The 18,923-nt window shown below is 32.5% G+C and overlaps 2 protein-coding genes across 2 annotated transcripts; both read left to right on the forward strand.

Annotated features, from left to right (window-relative positions):
* The first annotated feature begins 1,426 nt into the window (after positions 1 to 1,426).
* Positions 1,427 to 3,385, forward strand: LOC133825743 (uncharacterized). The gene is made up of 3 exons (XM_062258648.1): positions 1,427 to 1,906; positions 2,180 to 2,369; positions 2,577 to 3,385. The coding sequence occupies exons 1-3, from the start codon at positions 1,427 to 1,429 to the stop codon at positions 3,383 to 3,385; spliced, it is 1,479 nt and encodes a 492-aa protein (XP_062114632.1).
* A 7,961-nt stretch (positions 3,386 to 11,346) lies between these two features.
* LOC133824419 (receptor protein kinase TMK1-like) lies at positions 11,347 to 15,542 on the forward strand. Its single transcript, XM_062257301.1, has 2 exons — positions 11,347 to 13,994; positions 14,618 to 15,542. Exons 1-2 carry the CDS (start codon positions 11,678 to 11,680, stop codon positions 15,148 to 15,150), a joined length of 2,850 nt encoding a protein of 949 aa, XP_062113285.1. The 5' UTR covers positions 11,347 to 11,677; the 3' UTR covers positions 15,151 to 15,542.
* Positions 15,543 to 18,923: the final 3,381 nt, after the last annotated feature.

Genomic DNA, 18,923 nt, shown 5'->3' on the forward strand with positions numbered 1-18,923 from the left:
TCAGGAAAAACACACTTTCTCTCTCTAGAACACAGATTAACTCTCAATTTGCCAAAAGTCCTTTTACAATCCTCCCAACCCTCTATTTATAGACCTGGGATTCTCAACTGATATCCCCTTTAGATAGGGATATTTTATTATTCACCTTATATTTATATTACAAAATAAATGTTTGAAATACAACTGATCCTAAATTCGAGTGAGGAGTGAGAGATTCCCGGATGCTTAGACCAATTCTCACTGAAGTCGTTTCGGGAAGTTTGACGTAGTCTCACATGCATGTTGATTACTCCTTCAAGCTTTTCGTGGGTCAAAGGTGGCATATGCATGGCTCTCCTCGAACCAAGGGTCATGTAGGTTTGGCTCTCCTCGGACCAAGGTGGTCCGAGGCCACTTCCTTTGCTCCTTACCTCGGGCAAGTCTGAGGTATACTCCTTCATTGTGTCTGATCGGACACAATGGTTTTCTTCTTGGCTTGAGGTGGTTCAAACCACCCTCTTTGGCATCTTACCTCGGTCAAGCCCGAGCCCATTTCCTTCAGCCAAGGTCCGATCGGACGTTGTAGTTTTCTCCTCGGACCAAGGTGGTCCGAGCCACCTTTTCCATATCATCTCCTCGGACCAAAATGGTCCAAGGTACCTCTCCTATGGGCATGTCCGATCGGACATGGTGCCCTTCTCCTCGGACCAAAATGGTCCGAGCCTCTCATTTTCAACCAAGGTCCGATCGGACCTTGTAATCTTCTCCTCGGACCAAGGTGGTTTGAGCCTACGTTCCTCCTCCTTCTTCTCACCTCGTTCAAGCCCAAGCCTACCTCTTCCATGGTATACCCGATCGGCCATTACGTGGCCTTCCCCTTGACTAAAACTTAAGTCTTAGTCATTCTCTTTGGACACGTTTGAGCCAAAATATCAAGAGGCTCCCCAAGCTTAGGTCCGATCGGACCTATTGCTTTTATCCCTTGAACCAAAATCCAAATCTCTCCTTCAATCTTCTTGGACTTGGCTTCAAATCAATTATTAGGGTCTTCAAACTGGGGTCTGAACCAAGCAACCCTTAGACCAAATATTCTCTTCGGTCGGGTGTATTTGGCTTGACTATTTGTCCAATTTCTTAACTGATGTATTGGGCCATTGCTAAGCCAGATCACCCCCACTAACTCATGCCATGTGCCAATTTTACTGCCACGTCATTCTTTTCAAATTTTTGGGATAACACATGTCTTTATGGAGAACCTGACAGTAGCCATCGCCACCATTTCTGGAAAATGCTTACACGATTTGGATATGGTTTAAATGGTCCTTGGTTGGCAGGGGGCGGTCTTAATGAGATTTTGTTTGATCATGAGAAAAGTAATGGACCCCCTCGAGGTAGATACCTTATGAATAATTTTCGGCAAGCTCTTGATCACACAAGCCTATGTGATATGGGGTTTGAGGGAGCTCGTTACACATGGTGCAACCGCCATGCCAATGGTACTTTCACACAAGAAAGACTAGACAAAATGATATGCAAAAATAAGTGGTCTACCATATTTCCCAAATCCTATATGTCACACCTTAAGTTGTGGGGTCATAGACCAATCTTAACTAGAATACTTCGGGAGAAAGACAAAAGAGAGTACCCAAAAGCAAAGTCAAGGTTTCATTTTGAAATGGCTTGGGAAAATGAAGAAGAATGTAAAGAACTTGTGAGACAAACATGGGGAGATCATGGTAATACTACTATAGAGGAACTGAGGAGGATCATACTTGGGGTGTCCAAAGGGCTCAAAGATTGGAACCTATCCTCCTTTAGAAGAACCCAAATTGCTATGAAAAAAAAGGAGGAGGAATTGGCTAACCTGGATAATGCACTAGACAATGCTTCTTGGGAAAAATACAGGAATGATGAACATGAACTTGATGTACTGATGTATAAAGATGAAAAATACTAGGCCTCTAGATCAAAGAACTCTTGGCTTAAACAAGGTGACAAGAATTCAACATTTTTCCACCAATGTGCCTTGCAACGAAGGAAGAAGAATCTTATTGAAGGTGTAATGGATGGGAGCAATGGTTGGGTGATGGATCGTAGTGAAATATCTTCAGCCTTTTAGGCTTATTTCAATCGGCTATTTACATCACACCTACCATCACATGATGCACTGGAGCAGGTGCTTAATGTTGTTCCAAGCTAGGTCACTAGTGCTAAGAATAGACAACTTATGCGGGAATTCTCAGAGGTGGATGTGAAGGAAGATTCATTTCAGATGCACCCTCGGAAGAGTCCAGGAAAGGACGACATGGGAACAAGTTTCTATCAAAAGTTTTGGGAATTTGTGGGTGATGATGTTTGCAAAGCCTGTCTCAGTTTTATAAATGGTTCAGGTACTATTGATTGTATTAATGAAACCATTATCACCTTGATCCCTAAGGTGAAAAATCCAATCCATACCACTGATCATCGGCCTATTAGTTTATGTGATACTATTTATAAGATTATTGTGAAGATACTAACTAATAGGTTAAGGGAGGTCTTGGGCAATTTCATTTCTGAAGAGTAGAGTGTCTTTATCCCTAGAATATTGATTACAGATAATGCAATGGTGGGTTTTGAGTGTCTCAATGCCATCAAAAGGCACAAAAAAGGCAAAACATGCTACTGTTCTTTCAAGCCAGATATGGCAAAAGCTTATGATAGAGTGGATTGGAATTTTCTATGGGGTATTATAGAAAAGTTAGGCTTCAACAGTGCATGGATTGGGTTGATCGAGAAGTTTATATCCTTTGTCAAGTACTCTATCAATATCAATAGTGCTATTATAGGCAAGATCACTCCTACTCGTGGCCTTCGACAAGGAGATCCATTGTCCTCGTTTCTTTTTCTCTTATGTGTAGAAGACTTATCATCATTGCTGAAGCATGCCCTCAGTACTGATCAAGTCAGGGGGTTAAAGTGTGGCCTTGGAGGACCCATGGTATCTCATTTATTCTTCGCTGATGATATTTTCTTTTTTCTGGAGGCAACTATGGAAAATTGCACCCACTTCAAAGAGATACTTGTGCATTATGAGAATCCCTCAGGATACCTGGTAAATTTAAATAAGTTTGTTGTTTGTTTCTTGCCCCAGATGAGCCCCCAAATGTGTGATGTATTAGCTTTAAAGCTTGGAGTCCCTCTAGTTCCTTGCCATGAAAAGTATCTGGGTCTCCCTTGTTTTGCTGGTAAGAGTGAAAACTGTCTCTTTCAACCTATAAGAGATGGAGTGTGGAATAAACTTTTTAGTTGGAAGTCAAAGTTCTTCTCAGCTGGAGGCAGAGAGGTCTTATTGAAATCAATTATCCAGGCAATTCCAACTATATGCTATGAACTTATTCACACTATCTGCTTCCTTACTGCATGAACTCCATAGACCGTGCACAAGATTTTGGTGGGGGGAGGGGGTGATAAAAAAAGGAAAATGCACTGGTGTAGTTGGGAAAGGTTATGTTGGCATAAATTAGATAGGGTTAGGATTCTGAAACCTCTTTTTTATTTAATCAAGCCCTCCTTGCTAAGCAAGCAGCTCGTCTTTATAATTCACCTAATTCTTTGGCACGCAAGGTCGTGAAAGGTTTCTATTTCCTTAGGTCATATTTCTCTCACACCAAGGTCAACCAATGAGCTTTGTACCTGTGGCGTAGTGTGATGTGGGAGATAGAGATTTTCCTCAAAGACTCTAGATGGATTATTAATAATGGTGAGTTAATTCATATTGCAAATGATTGTTGGATTCCTAAGAAGGATGTTGGGAAATCATTCTCTTTCAAAGGGTCAGACGACTTAGTTCATGTGAGTTCATTAAAAAAAATTCTAGGAAGTGGAATGTTGATCTCATCATGCATTCTTTCGAACTTGAAGAAGCTCGAGTTGTGCTCTTTATCCGTGTACCTATAACCTTGGGACTGGATCACCTTATTTGGCATTACAATGAATTAGGTTTGTACTCTATCAAGAGTGGGTATTGGTGTGTTGTGTGAGACAAGGGGTATGGTCAGGTGTCCTCATCTTTGGGCCCTTCTAAGTAGTGGAAGTTTTTGTGGTCTCTCTGTATCCCTCTGAAAGGTTTTGCCTGGAAAGCGACACAGAACTTCCTCCCTACCATGTCAATCTAGCTAAACATGGGATGCCCATGGAACATGTTTTTCCATCATGTAATGAGGAACCTAAAACCACTTTACATGTTGTATGGGGATGCCCATCACTGAATAAAATTAGAGAGGTTTAACTTACAAGCAATATGGGTAAGTTCAAGGGCTGTCATGATTTCTATGTGATGATGGTGATTATATGGAAAGGTTGACTAAACAAGAAATGGAGAAATTGATTATGTTGTGTTGGAGGATTTGGTATCGTCGCAACACATTTATTTATGATCATGTATGGATACAAGATGAGCAAGTATTGGGGTGGTCGACTGACTACTTAATTCGGTGCCAAGAAGCCCAAGCCAAGACATTTTTTGAAGCTTCTCGGGAGGACCATGTGAGGATCAAAGTTTCGATTGAGATGCCATTGGAAGATGGCGAAGTGATGTTGTTTATTGACACAGGCGTGGATGCAACACACATGAAGACTGGTGTTAGGGCATTAGTCTATGAGAACACAGACACCATTATAGCATCTATGACCTCTCCTCTTTCATCAACAATGGAACCTCATCTTGCCGAAGCTACAACCGTTGTCCAAGGGATGCTTCTCTATATTCGCATTGGCCTTCTAAATGTCAGAATAAGGATTGACTGTCTGACAGTTTGTCAGGCCGCTCGCCGTACCAATTTTGGTAGCTCTTAGTTTGGGATGATCATCCAAGAAATTAATAGTTTGGGTAGTACATTTAATTGTTTTACTATTACTCATTGTAATCGTGTGAACAATAAGAAGGCTCATTCTTTAGCTCAATTGGCACTTTTTATTGAGACATCCAAGGTTAGGTGGCCAGATTTACCAGTTTTTTTATGGCCTTAAGTGACAACACCACATGTGTATGTTCTTCTTGGCATATTTTGCCTTAATGAAATCATTCAAAAAAAAAAACCTTGAATAAAAAAAAACCATTTAGATACACTTTTTATATACATTAAGGCTCAATACACTTTTTATATAAATATGCATACATATGATCGTTTATAAAACCTACTTTCGGTTGGGTTGTATATTCAACTATAGATACCTACATAAATAATAAATATATGAGTTCGGCAGTAGTTAGTGATTTAGGATACATAATATCTATATAAGTAGATACATAATGCATACAAAATGAATAGATTAGATAATATTACTTTTTATTGAATATTTTTTTTAGAAGAAATTGGCCTCAATTAAACCTAAAGAGCAAATCCGGTGGGAAAATCTTAACATGTAGCGATAATCATGAAAATTACATGTTGACTACTATTTGAAATAAAAATTTACAAAAATAAAAAATTAATCACATTATGCAAGCATCTTTCATAACTTTTTTCATTTGGTGAAGCCGTATTAAACATCAAAATTTATATTCCCTCCAAAAATATATATACATAATTAATAATAATAATAATATATAATTGAATTTCCTTTTCGAATTTTTTTACATTTGGCAGGTATATATATGAGGTCCCCTCTACTATCTAAGAAGATAGATACAAACAGGACAAGTACAAATAAATAGTGATACGTGTCAATAAGCACTTAGGCCTCTTTGGACTTCTTCCAAAAGAATATTTCTACCTTATACTATAGGACACCCAACTTGAACCACTCGACCTAAAATACTAGAAAGAGATAGAAAAATCTTTAAAAAATAATACTACAATAATTTCAAACTATAAAATATTTATTCATGGTGGGACATTAATTTCAAGCCACATGTATACATATGTATATACTCAAGTTGATCATCTTCATCCACCACTCCATGAGAACTACATAATGAATAATAACCATAATTATGATGATGTGTGTGTTTTTTTCTTCCCTCCATAATAATCATAAAGTAAAAGAAAATATTCTTGTTTTAAATAGAAAAATATATATATTCTCTCTTTACTCTTTCTATATATCTCGTGTACACTAATGTGATGTTTGGTTAGGAGTAATGGAATGGAAATGAATCAATTTTCATTATATTCAATTATTTAATTGCATTTTAGGGTATTGAAATATCATTCTCATAAATGATTTTGTTTCTTCATAATTTTAGTGGAATGACTGTTCCATTTAAAAATAAAAAAAAAGATCATTCCAATGTAAAATTGAAACAAATTTCATAATTTTTTTATTCATATTAATTTTTATTTCATTTTATTTTTATTCATTTTTTTATTACGATTCATATTCATCTATTTTTATTCTCTCCAACCAAATGTGACATTAAGTTTTAAAAGAAAAAAGAAAGTGGGATTTAGAGGTTTGTAAAGAAAATGACAATAGAAAGAGTTGCATTATTGAATAATTAAAAAAAATAGAAGAAAAAAAATATATGGAGGGTGGAAACCTCTTGACCCCTACTATATATCTCATCATTCCCTCCAAAGGTGGGATTTGATAATGGCAATATATATATATATATATATATATATATATTTTCAAGAATATTAAAACAAATAATTGTTAAAAGTGACTTATCTTTTTTTGTCAAAAAAAAGTGACTTATCTTTTATCGCTTTATAGAATATTTTACACCCTTTTTCTTATTATTGCTTTAACATTTTAGTTTTTTTCTATTTCAAGTTGCTAAGGCATATTGAAATTGAATTTGTAAATAAACAATAAGTCACAAAATGCACCCTTTCATTAAAGATTTGCATACATGTGGCATGAACAATTTGAACCTAAGTCTTTACAAATCAGATCTATCTTGTTGAAGATAAATAATAGATATTTTTAAATAAATACAAATTATTCATATATTTTTAAAACTTTTTTTAATGTTTTTTATTTATTTTTTTCAAATATACAATTCTTAATTCTATTTATTACAAAAAAAATACAATCTATACCTTACATATACCTGACATGTCTATCAAATATCTACTATGCATATACTACACATATACTTTATATATACCAAATTCATAAATGAAAAAACAAAAAACATAAAAGATATTCTTCATTTACATAAAATTATATAAATATATATGTATATACTCGATGTAAATTTCTCTAAATAATATTCTTCATAACTCTGAATCAAAGAAAAGTTTATAGATAAAAATAGAGCTTAATTTTATATCAAATTTGAGATTCCACTATGTTTCATGGCTTTAGGCTTGTATTACTTTTTTAACTCTTATTTATCATGAAAATAAAACAATAAAAAAAAGTAACGATATGAGCACTAAAAATATGCACCCAAATATTACTCAATGACGTGGTACTGTTTTTTAAAACAGTAGATCTCAATTTTAATAAATATGATTGACTATGTTAATCTCAAATTTAAGATTATTTTAACTCATGGATGGCCAGTTATAAATGATAAACTTAATAGATAAGTTTATTAAGATAAATGCACTTATTAGTTTGAAGATTAATAAGATAATTTATCAAGTAATTAATTCAATTTCTATAAACATTAATACTTGATTTCACATTATTGTTTAGTAAAAGACTTGGAAGTGGGTGTTGAGATTGTTGGAGAGCTCCTTACCAATGCAAGCATTAGAGTACTTTAGTCTATAAATTATAACTCTACGACTTGTGTGGTCATCACACTCCACTCCAACTACTAGCCTTCATTGATGATTATGATGAAATAAATAATTTTACTTTTATTTCTTTTTGAAGAAAAATATGTTATTAAAAGTTGAATAAAGATTTTTGTCAAAAAATAAATAATAATTGAACTTATATTCCTCAAATAATAATAAGAGATTTTTACATAAAATATTAATTTTTACTAAAAAATTACGTTGTTACGGTTAAACATGTTTTTTCTTTCAATTTTACGGTTTTAAGGAAATTTTTACATTTTTGTCTTTTTTTGTGTGTGTTGTTTTCAAGTTGTTTTTAGGTTTTTTTTTGTTTTTTTGTGTTTTCACGTTGTTTTTATGTTTTTTTAAAGTTGATGTTTAGCTGGTCTTATTTTTAAGTTGTTTTTTCCTAAAAAAATATATTTTGGTAATTATTAAACTTTGAAATTTGTATTTTTGAAAATTTGAATGCGTATTTTTTTTTTAAAAATAGAACTGTAAAAAAGTAAAAAAAACAAAAAAAAGTGTATTTAAAAAAATAATATCTAATAATAATAATAATAATAATAGAATTGTATGAAAATTAACCAAGGAATCCTATACAAAAACTCCAAAACTCCAATCTCCATATTTAAATCTTATTGAGTAGTGCTAAGGAATCAATTGTTTGACTAACCTTTTCATTATTTGACTTTCAAAATCAATTTTTTTTAATTAAATATAGGCTTCATCTTCTTAATCACAATACAGTAATTCCTTACTAATTTTATTACATTCTTTTACAATTCAAATTGTTTAATTTTAGTTTCAGATCGTGTCTGGCACAACTAGTAATTAAGTTATAAGAATGTTTTACAATTGATTAAAGAGACAGATGGTACGTTCAAATTATTCAACATAATAATAATAATAATAATAATTAACTAATGGATTTCTATTTTTATATTTATTTGATTATCTGTTTTAAGAAGATATGATCAGTACTCATTTTTAATTAATTTTACTTAGATATTTAATTAAATATTCTTTAAAAGTCAAAATTTGGACCAATACACACAAGGTGAACGTGTTTCGGCTTAATTTCTGGGGATTTTGTGGACTATTTATTTGGTAGTCAATTATAGAATTAATATTCCTTATTTTCATCAATTATTTTTTTTACATCTCAATTTATTTTTAAACAATTTCTTTTGCATGACTCACTCAATTATTATTATTTTTTATTTGCATACATGGTCAGTTTAATTATAGATAAAACGTATTATTACAAATGACATTCTTGTGATGTTACTGTTAGAATAATAAACTGCGGTTATTTATAAATAAATAAATAAATTATTAAGGTGGAAACAAGATAGATAATAAAGATAAAATTAAAAAGAGACGAGTCCAAAAATGTGTCAGCCACTGATTAATGATATTGTCAGAAACTGTTGAGTTTGGTTCAAAACAATGCCAAATCATCATATTATATAAATATTAAAAAAGACTTTAATTAATTATAATTAATGGATTATATTATAAAACTTTGTTATGTTATAAATATGAGTCATGATTGTGGTTACGTACCCCAAAGAGAACTAAGTGCATAAATCTCTTATACAAAAACTAGTCTATTATGTGATATATAATAAAGATTAAAATTGAATTTCATTTAGATTAAGAAAATTATTAATAATAATGGTGGAATATGGTAATTTTTTTGTTTTTGAATTTTTTAAACACAAAAATAGAAATATTATATTTATTTTTTATTTTTTAAAATAAAAATATATTTGGTAATTATTTTTATTTTTTGTTTAACAATACAAAATAAGAAAGAAAGAAAATTTTAAAAACAATTTAAAAAAATTTTAAAAGTGAAAAAATTCTAATTTCAAAATTTAATAAATTTTAATTAAATAATTTTTTTAAATTAATAAATAAAAATAAAATTATTAAATACAATTTTATGTTTAATTATCAAATTTTTAATTAATTAAATAAAAAACTATATTTTTAATTATTACCAAACCACACCAATAATATTACTACCAAAAAAACCTATACGTCAATCACTTTTAGTTTTAGTAGTTGACAAATGAAAATTAGACATATTGAATTAGTTAAGGAACCATACACTTGTAACCAATAAGATAATGACATGTTGAATTTTATATATTATTTTTTAGAGTTTTGTTTCATTATTTATTTTATTTTCTTAGACGGTGAAATATAAATAAATAATTTATTAATTACACGTGGAAACTTAAGGAGGGATTTGTGCATTTATTGTGAAATTTATTAGGGCATGTTTGTCAACCAACAAATACTCTGTCTTTAATGAATATTTTACAATTTAATTTTTTTTTTTAAAACAATACATGCAATACCGAGCTATAACATTATTTTACCATATAAAAATAGATTTAGACACGATAATTTTTTAATTAAATTTAATAGAGAAATAAGTGAGTCTAGATTGTTGCATAATTGCCTTTTTTTTAGGGAAATATTACACACTTACCTTAATAAGTGATTTGATCATTAACCAAAGAAATTAAGTTATTTTAGATAAGTTTAATAGATCAATATTGATTTCTCTTCTCTTAATTAAATACTTAGTCGTCTCTCAAATCTCAACCTATGCTAGTTTTGGGTTTTGGGTTAAGTTGGTTAATCACCCATGTGAAACTCACGTGCTCTTTCTTCTTACCATTATTATTAGTAGGAGTAGTTGGGTTTTTTTTGGCAAAATGATTTATTTTTAAAATTATTTTGGATTTTAGCTTAGTTTTAGTAATTATTTACAAAATGATTTCTCATAATTTAAACAGTTAGTCGAAAATTTAGATAGGTAGTCAAAATTTTTAAATAGTCGATCAAAAATATTAGACATTTGGTCGAAAAATTTAGATAACTAATCAAATTTAAAAAAAAATATCATTTTACAAAAAAAATTATAAAAGTGAGCCAAATACAAAATCACTCAAATATATATATATATGTTTTCACCTACTTCTTCTTCTTCTTCTTATTATTATTATTATTATTATTATTATTACACGTAATTGTACATAATACTCATATTTAGTTATATATTATCATTAAGAGTGCACATGGCATTAAAATCACAATTATTTTAAGCATCATATTGACCCATGACATGATTCAATCCAATCCAAGTGTATCTCTCGAGCCATTAAGAATATATTTATATTCATTTCCCTATTTTATATACAAAATCAAGAATAATATATATATACAGCAAAGAGTGAGCTGTTTGAGTATGAAATATGAACTTATAACCCCCTGAATTGGTAAAAGATCCATACTAATAAAGCGGTGTTTGTCTCTTTCTCAAAAAAAAAATATATTAAATCAAAACTTTATTATATAAAAAATTAAATTAAAAATAAAAAAAGAGACAATTATCCAAAAATTGCCAACATTAAAAACTTCAAACCCACCAAATACTAAATTAAATTAATTCTATTCTCATCCATTCCTTCGAATGATCTTAAAATGTTTGTGGAAAAGCCATAGCGATTTTCTTTTTTAGTTTTTGCGGTTTTCCTTTTTAAAATTTTCTTTCTTTCTTAAAGACCCCACCACGAAACCTCTGCCAACTATCTTTTCTAACATTTTCTCTGATCCAAACACAGTCCTTATGGCCATAGAAACCCACGCCTCGTGTTAAACAGTAAACACTACTACTACTACTACTACTTTTTTTTTTTCCTTAATTTATTTTGGGACCCTTTCCTTTTCTTTTCTTTCCTCCATCACCGCCGCTTCTTCTCCATTTTCGAGTACTTAATTTCCTTTTTTTTTCTCCCACCATTTCCGTGATCAAAACTCAATGTCTTACCCGACTTTATTGTTGCTGCTAAGATAACCATAAACCCTGAAAAAAAAATCTCTGCTTTGTCTTTCTGGGTTTTTTTTTCTTCGAGAAACTTGTTGATTGAAAGGAGTGAAGGAAAAAGTTGAGAATTATGAAGGAACCCCATCTGGGTTCTTGGGGTTCTGTCGTTTGGAGCCTGTTTTTTGTCGTTTTGGTTGTCTGTTTTGGAGTGGAGTCTCAGACCAATGTCGATGGAAAAGCCATGGATGCTCTTAAGAAGAGTATAGGTAAGAGCAGTCTTGCCTGGGACGGTTCTGATTACTGCAAATGGGAGAAGGTTTCGTGTACTAACAGCGGTCGAGTTCAGAAGATCCAACTCGGGAATCAGAACCTGGCAGGAACTCTCCCGCCGGAACTCGCGCAGTTGACGGAGTTGCAGCGTTTTGAGGTCCAATCCAACCAGCTTACCGGTGATTTTCCGAGCTTTTCTGGGTTGGGATCGTTGCAGGCCTTGCTTGCCCATAACAACAATTTCAGCTCTATTCCCGCCGATTTCTTTAACGGCCTTACCTCGCTGGATACTATAAACATCGACTACATACCCTTTTCGCCATGGTCCATTCCGGAGGGTATCCGAGACGCTTCTTTGCTCAGGGATTTCTCGGCGAACAGTGCTAATATTGTTGGAAAGATACCGGATTTCTTCGGCGGGACCAACTTCCCGGGTTTGACTAATCTGCGTTTGGCTATGAACAGCCTCGAAGGAGAATTGCCCGCGAGTTTCTCCGGTTCGAGCATTCAGTCTCTCTGGTTAAATGGGCAACAGAGTACTAACAAGCTCAATGGAACTATAGATGTTTTACAAGGCATGACCAACTTGAACGATGCTTGGCTTCACGGGAATCGTTTCACTGGTCCTATACCAGACCTTTCTAACTTGACACAGTTAACGGCCTTGAGTTTGAGAGATAACCAGTTTACAGGTATCGTTCCCTTGACTTTGATAAATCATAAAAGCCTGCACGTTGTTAACTTTACAAATAATTTGCTTCAAGGACCAACTCCCCAGTTCCCTAAGGGGGTTATAGTTGATTTGATAGTTGGGACTAATAGCTTCTGTACTGATGTCCCGGGGGGTTCTTGTGATCCTCAAGTTAATATTATGCTCTCAATCTTGGAACCGCTGGGTTACCCAGCAAGTTTTGCTCAGAGTTGGACTGGGAATGATCCTTGTAAAAACTGGAAAGGGATTACATGTGTGGAAGGAAACATTACAGTTGTTAATTTTCATAAAATGGATCTTAGTGGTACAATTTCTCCTGAATTTTCTAAGCTTACATCTCTGAGTAAACTGATATTGTCTGATAATCATTTGGGTGGTACCATACCAAATGAGCTGACTACTCTGTCCAATCTTGAACAACTGGATTTGTCTAATAATCAACTTTACGGTAAAGTGCCAACTTTTAAACAAAATTTGATTCTGAGCACGGCTGGGAACAGTGATATTGGGAAGGATCAAAGCAGTGTTCCTCCTTCTGGCAAACCTTCAGGTGGTTCATCTGGATCAAAGCAGGGGTCTGGAGGGAATGATGGATCAGGAAGTGGTGGCAAGAAATCGAATACAGGGGTGGTTGTGGGAGCAGTAGTTGGCAGTATTGGAGGGTTGGCTGTTGCTGGGGCCGTGGCTTTTTGTTTAGTGTCTAGAAAGCCAAAGCATTCTGGTAGGGTACAAAGTCCAAACACATTAGTTATACATCCCCAGCACTCTGGCGACCAAGACACAGTGAAGATTGCAGTTACAAACCCTGGGGTTAATGGCAGCGGGAGCGGAATCTATAGTCCGTCTAGTAGTGGAGGCCATGATGTTCATATTGTTGAGACTGGAAGTATGATAATTTCCATTCAAGTCTTAAGAAATGTGACCAACAATTTCAGTGAAGAAAATAAACTTGGACAGGGTGGATTTGGAACTGTTTACAAGGGAGAATTGCATGACGGGACAAAGATTGCAGTGAAGAGGATGAACCCTGGAGTAGTGGCTGATAAAGGTTTGACTGAGTTTAAGTCTGAGATTGCTGTTCTTACAAAGGTTCGACATCGCCATTTGGTTGCGCTTCTTGGTTATTGCTTGGATGGAAACGAGAGGCTTCTTGTCTATGAATACATGCCTCAGGGAACTCTTAGCAGATACATTTTCAATCGCGACGAGGAAGATTTGAAGCCACTTGATTGGAAGAGAAGGCTGACCATTGCATTGGATGTGGCCAGAGGTGTTGAGTATCTACACGGTTTAGCCCAGCAGAGTTTTATTCACAGAGATCTCAAACCATCTAATATCCTTCTTGGAGATGACCTTCGGGCAAAAGTTGCAGATTTTGGACTAGTTCGTCTAGCTCCAGAAGGAAAAGCATCATTTGAGACGAGACTTGCTGGAACTTTTGGTTACCTTGCTCCTGAATATGCTGGTAAGTATTTCTAAATGCTTTTAGTTTTGAACTAGAAACTAGTTTATTTTACTTCAGAAGTGAGCTTAAAATCGACTTAGCGGTCCTTGATCCTGAACAACCAACAAACTTTAAAGAACGTAACACCCAACTTGTTAGCAACAATTTTCAATTTAACCATTTCTGCATATTATTGACTTCGATTGAGTGGTTCATTTTTAGTCTGAACTGTTTCTGAGGTTGACAGCTAAAATCAACACGCAGTGAGAAAGCGAAATTTGAAAATGATATATGATAGTGAGTTAAGTACAGAGAAAAACAATGAAGCTCTGAATGATTAGAGAAAGAAACTATCTATGTTTCTTGGCTTGCATTCCTATTAAGTGTTTTGGCTGATATGAACATTGCAATTGTATCATTTCATTGTTTCCAAGTATTGTGAATGTAATTAAGATTGGTTAAGATTTCTAAAGTTTCTGTGCTGCAAATTTGGGTAAAACTTGAATTATTTTTCTCTCCTTGCTATGTTCTGTAATTTAAATGGGAAATGTTTTGCTCCATATCCTTCTTGCTTTCTGCCAGTTACCTTGGTAGTTTAATTCATAAAATGAGTTACTAATATTGATTTTTTATGTGATGAACAGTGACCGGAAAGATAACTACAAAGGTGGACGTATATAGTTTTGGAGTGATTCTAATGGAGCTGATCACAGGACGGAGAGCGATTGATGAAAGCCAGCCTGAAGAAAGCCTGCATCTTGTCACTTGGTTCCGCAGAATGCATATGAACAAGGATATTTCTCAAAAAGTCATTGACCCTACGATAGATCAGCAAGACGAAATTGTTGATAGTGTTAGGACTGTTGCAGAGCTGGCCATCCATTGCACTGCTAGAGAGCCCTACCAGAGGCCTGATATGGGCCATGCTGTTAATGTGCTTTCATCTCTAGTTGAGCTCTGGAAACCAACAGAACAAGAAGAATTCGACGATGGATATGGCATCAACTATGATATGCCCTTGCCACAAGTGCTCAAAAAATGGCAGGCTTTCGAGGAAAACAGCAACATCGACGACTCATCTTCATCATTTTTGGCCAGTGGTGACAATACACAGACCAGCATACCTAACAGGCCACCTGGGTTTGCAGATTCCTTCGCATCACAAGATGCACGGTGAAGCTCAGGAAGAAGGAACCATTCGATCTTCCAAAGTCTTCAAGTAGCTTTTTCTGTTTGTGTTGTTCGCTTTGGCCTTACTTGTCTATTCATTTTGCAAGGCTTGTGCTCGTTTTCTATTATTACCTAGTTGGAGTTGCTTTTCCCTTCCCTTCCCTTCCCAAAATTTGTTAAAGTAAATTTAGGTGTCAAATTTCTGGTATTTTAGAAGTGAAGTTGGAAAAAGTCATTGATGAAAAACAAGATGTGTCTTTCAGCTCTTGATCCTTGTGGGGCTTGGACAAGGATTAAGTCAGTCTTCTGTGTGTATTTATTTTGCCAAGCTTTTGGAAAAAAAGAAATGGCTTTAACCATCTCTTGTGCCTTTACTATAAAAATCTCTCTTTTTTTCAACAGCTTCTAAAGCTTTATAGCAGCCCTGGACTAGAGGAGTTAATATGCATATTCTTTTGTAATGTACCACATTACTCAACATATTCCCTAATAGTATCACTTCACCACCTCTTTTTTTACTTTCTTTTGTTCTTCTTTTTGCCCTATTACCCTTAATAGGTCATAAAGTCTTTTAAATTTGGTTGAGAGGAGCAGCAATACGGTCCACAAAGTCTTTCTTAGTTGGGTTTTGTCAAAAGAATATTAATGAATCAAAATATATCATGATGCAATCTACTTTCTATGAAAATTTTTCTTTCATAGCCATACTAAATCAAAACATTTTTGATGTGGTGAAACTCCAACATCCATTTTCCAAAAGTTCGGAATATATGATCTTTGTTCTTATTTTTTTTTCGGTATAAAGTATTTTTTAAATAAATTTAATTAATTAAAAACAAAACAAAAAATTGGACTTAAAAATTTTAAAAAAGTAATTAAAATCTTATTAATTAACTTTAAATAAACATAAATTTTAATTTAATAAATGAAAAAAAAACTTATATTTTACCAAATCTCACCCTCATCATCTCAGTCCCTACTCTCCCAATCTCACCTATATTTCTTTTTTTGTTTCAAAGTTGGATTGATTTGTGGATTAAATTAAAATTTAGGCTAATTAATAAAATTTTAATTAGTTTTTTAATTTTTTGATTTAATTTTATTAATTAATTAAATTTATTTTAAAAATAATTTTGTTTACTAAAATTATTTTAAAATTTTAATTAAACATTGATTTTATTTCATAAATTCTAAAAAATATATTTAAATCATTTAAAAATAATAAAATCATTAAAAATTAAATAAATCATTAAAATGAGAGATAATTTGAGAACATAATAAATTTAATAGCACGGAGATATTAAATTATATTATTTTTACAATCAAATTGTATCAATGGCTAATCATCGTGAACAAAAGATATCAAATTTGTAAAAACACATGTTACTTAATCAACATTTACCAATCTTTATAATATAAACTTAAAAGACAAGAATATGAGTAAGTACTTGTACACTTTCATGTTTGGAGTAATAATGTCATAATAAGGTCATTACTAGGGTGATATTTGGGTCAATGATTTTTTATTTTTGATTTGGATTTGGATTTGGATGGGACAACCAAAAGGAAAAGAATCAGATACTATTTGGCAATTTGGTGTGGACAAAGTTAGTTGTGGATTGACGCCAAAATGAACTGATTTTTATGGACATATCATAATTTAGATGATATGATTTGATGTAATCATTAAAATAAAATAATAATAATTATTAAAAAAAAAATCAGAAAATGGGTGCCAGCTGCATTTCATTTCTTTGTCTGAATTATTCTCTTAACCTCACACACTCTGGTCCCTGACTCATGTCATGTTCCTATATTTTTCCCCTCTATCCAATCATCATCTCTGGATTTTGTCCCCATGTTTATTTATTATTATGATTATGATTTTTTTATTAGAGTAAAGCTATTTTAACTTAACTTAATTGGTTATTTTTTTAATGCTTCTTTCTTTCTTTTATTTTTTTATGGGTTTATATTTTTTTAAATTTTGTGTATTGGTTCGTTACCTGTTTAGACTCTGTGTTTTAACAAATTATATTTTGGATCTTGTGTTTTGTAAAATGGTTCAAATAGGTCCCTAAAGCTGATTTTGATGAACAAAAAATTGAATATAACCGCACAGTTTTTAGGCAAAATGATTGTATTTTTATTCAAAGTTATTAGTTTGATGAATTATTTGAAATTTTAGTTCAAAAACTTTTATCAAAATTGGGTTTATGAGTCTATTTGAACTATTTTAGAAAATACATAGTCTAAAAAATAATTTATCAAAATACAGGGTCCAAACAAATAATGAGCCAAAACACAGAATCTAAAAAGTTATAAACCATTTTTTTATTATTTGTTATGAACGAAAATAGGAAAGATAAAGTAAAGTTTTTTTTTGTATGCAATCATCATTTGAGAAGAAAAGGTTTTTCTTAGATCTACTCATATTAGATTATGTTTTTATTTTGATGAAATCATCATTTGAATTTATTTGTGAAAATTTAACAAAAACTCTCGATAAATTACGATTTTTTTTTTTTACTTTTTTCGATGGGAATAGACAATATATTGATAATTATTGATCAAACTTTACTAAAATTTGTTGATTTATTTTTGTATAATTTTAGATTGATTAAATAATATTGACATATTATTAGTCATCGTATACTAAACTTAGAATGGCTCATTACAATTATTCAATATATGTTGGGTAGCAACACATGGGAATGCATATTTGCATGATGTAGCCAGATAGACATGTTCCCTAAAAATAGAAAAAAAAGAAGATAGATTTGACCTACATAGTACAAAATTATAAATTTTTATGTAATTATAAAAAAATGCACTATTTTATTAAAATATTAGTAAAGGGAGAGTTCGATTATGCCAAACTTGTTAATAAAGGCAGACTTGTTTTAAAAGAAAAGAAATTAAATAATGAATTCACTGCTGATGTAGACAAAACAAGGATAATTTTTTGAGTGTTCCTATTTCGATAATACTAATGAATTCAATGTTGAGAAAAATCGAGGTTTTGATGATGATTGACGATGCTTTGAACTCTGGTTTTTTTTAGAGAAATTGTAGATGGAAGAGAAGACGAAGAGAGAAGAAGAAAGTAGAAGTAAGAAAGGAAAAAGAAAAAGGGGGATCTATACGAGAGCAACGAATTATTTCGAACTGAAGGATCAAAATGACATCAAATCCAACAGACAAGGATTAGTGAAAAACGACGGTAAAAAGCAAAACTCTTGGAAAGTGTTACTCAGTACTCAAGTACTAGAGCTGCTTTATCTTAGCAAGACACGTAATATCCACTTGAGAGTGGTAAGTGGGAACATGTCCCAATGAAGGAAATTCAAAAGTCTCTACCGAGATGATACCAGCAGCCACTTTTGAGGGAGCAAATGCAATACCCAATTTCCGAGTAGATTAGTATTAGCTCGAAAATCAATATACTCGGCTTGAAAGACATTATAACGAGCTTGGTGTCAACTATTGTCACTGGGATATTTCATTTCAAAAAGTAATGGATTTTCTAAATACGAAGATAAAAGAATCGGCTCGAAAATGATTCATTATTTCAGCTCGAATATCGTTCAAATCAGCTCGAAAGCGTGATGAAAAGATTGGAAACAATGGAATATCATCATTTTGATGAGCAATTCCACTTTCCAAGGAAACTAATTAGATATTTATGTTGATGTAACCAATTTTGTATTTTAAATTTGAATTAGATATTTAGTGTTATATTATTTTATAATATAATGCAATTATATTATTTTATAATAT

The sequence above is a fragment of the Humulus lupulus genome, chromosome 3, assembly GCF_963169125.1.
Source record: "Humulus lupulus chromosome 3, drHumLupu1.1, whole genome shotgun sequence".
Taxonomy (NCBI): Eukaryota; Viridiplantae; Streptophyta; class Magnoliopsida; order Rosales; family Cannabaceae; genus Humulus; species Humulus lupulus.

Excerpts from the sequence above, each read along its gene's own strand:
- LOC133824419 (XM_062257301.1), top strand. The coding sequence starts at position 11,678 with ATGAAGGAACCCCATCTGGGTTCTTGGGGTTCTGTCGTTTGGAGCCTG. Across the intron at positions 13,995-14,617 it reads CCTTGCTCCTGAATATGCTG|TGACCGGAAAGATAACTACA; the intron begins GTAAGTATTTCT and ends TGTGATGAACAG.
- LOC133825743 (XM_062258648.1), top strand. The coding sequence starts at position 1,427 with ATGGGGTTTGAGGGAGCTCGTTACACATGGTGCAACCGCCATGCCAAT. Across the intron at positions 1,907-2,179 it reads ATGATGAACATGAACTTGAT|GTCACTAGTGCTAAGAATAG; the intron begins GTACTGATGTAT and ends GTTCCAAGCTAG. Across the intron at positions 2,370-2,576 it reads CAGTTTTATAAATGGTTCAG|ATAATGCAATGGTGGGTTTT; the intron begins GTACTATTGATT and ends TATTGATTACAG.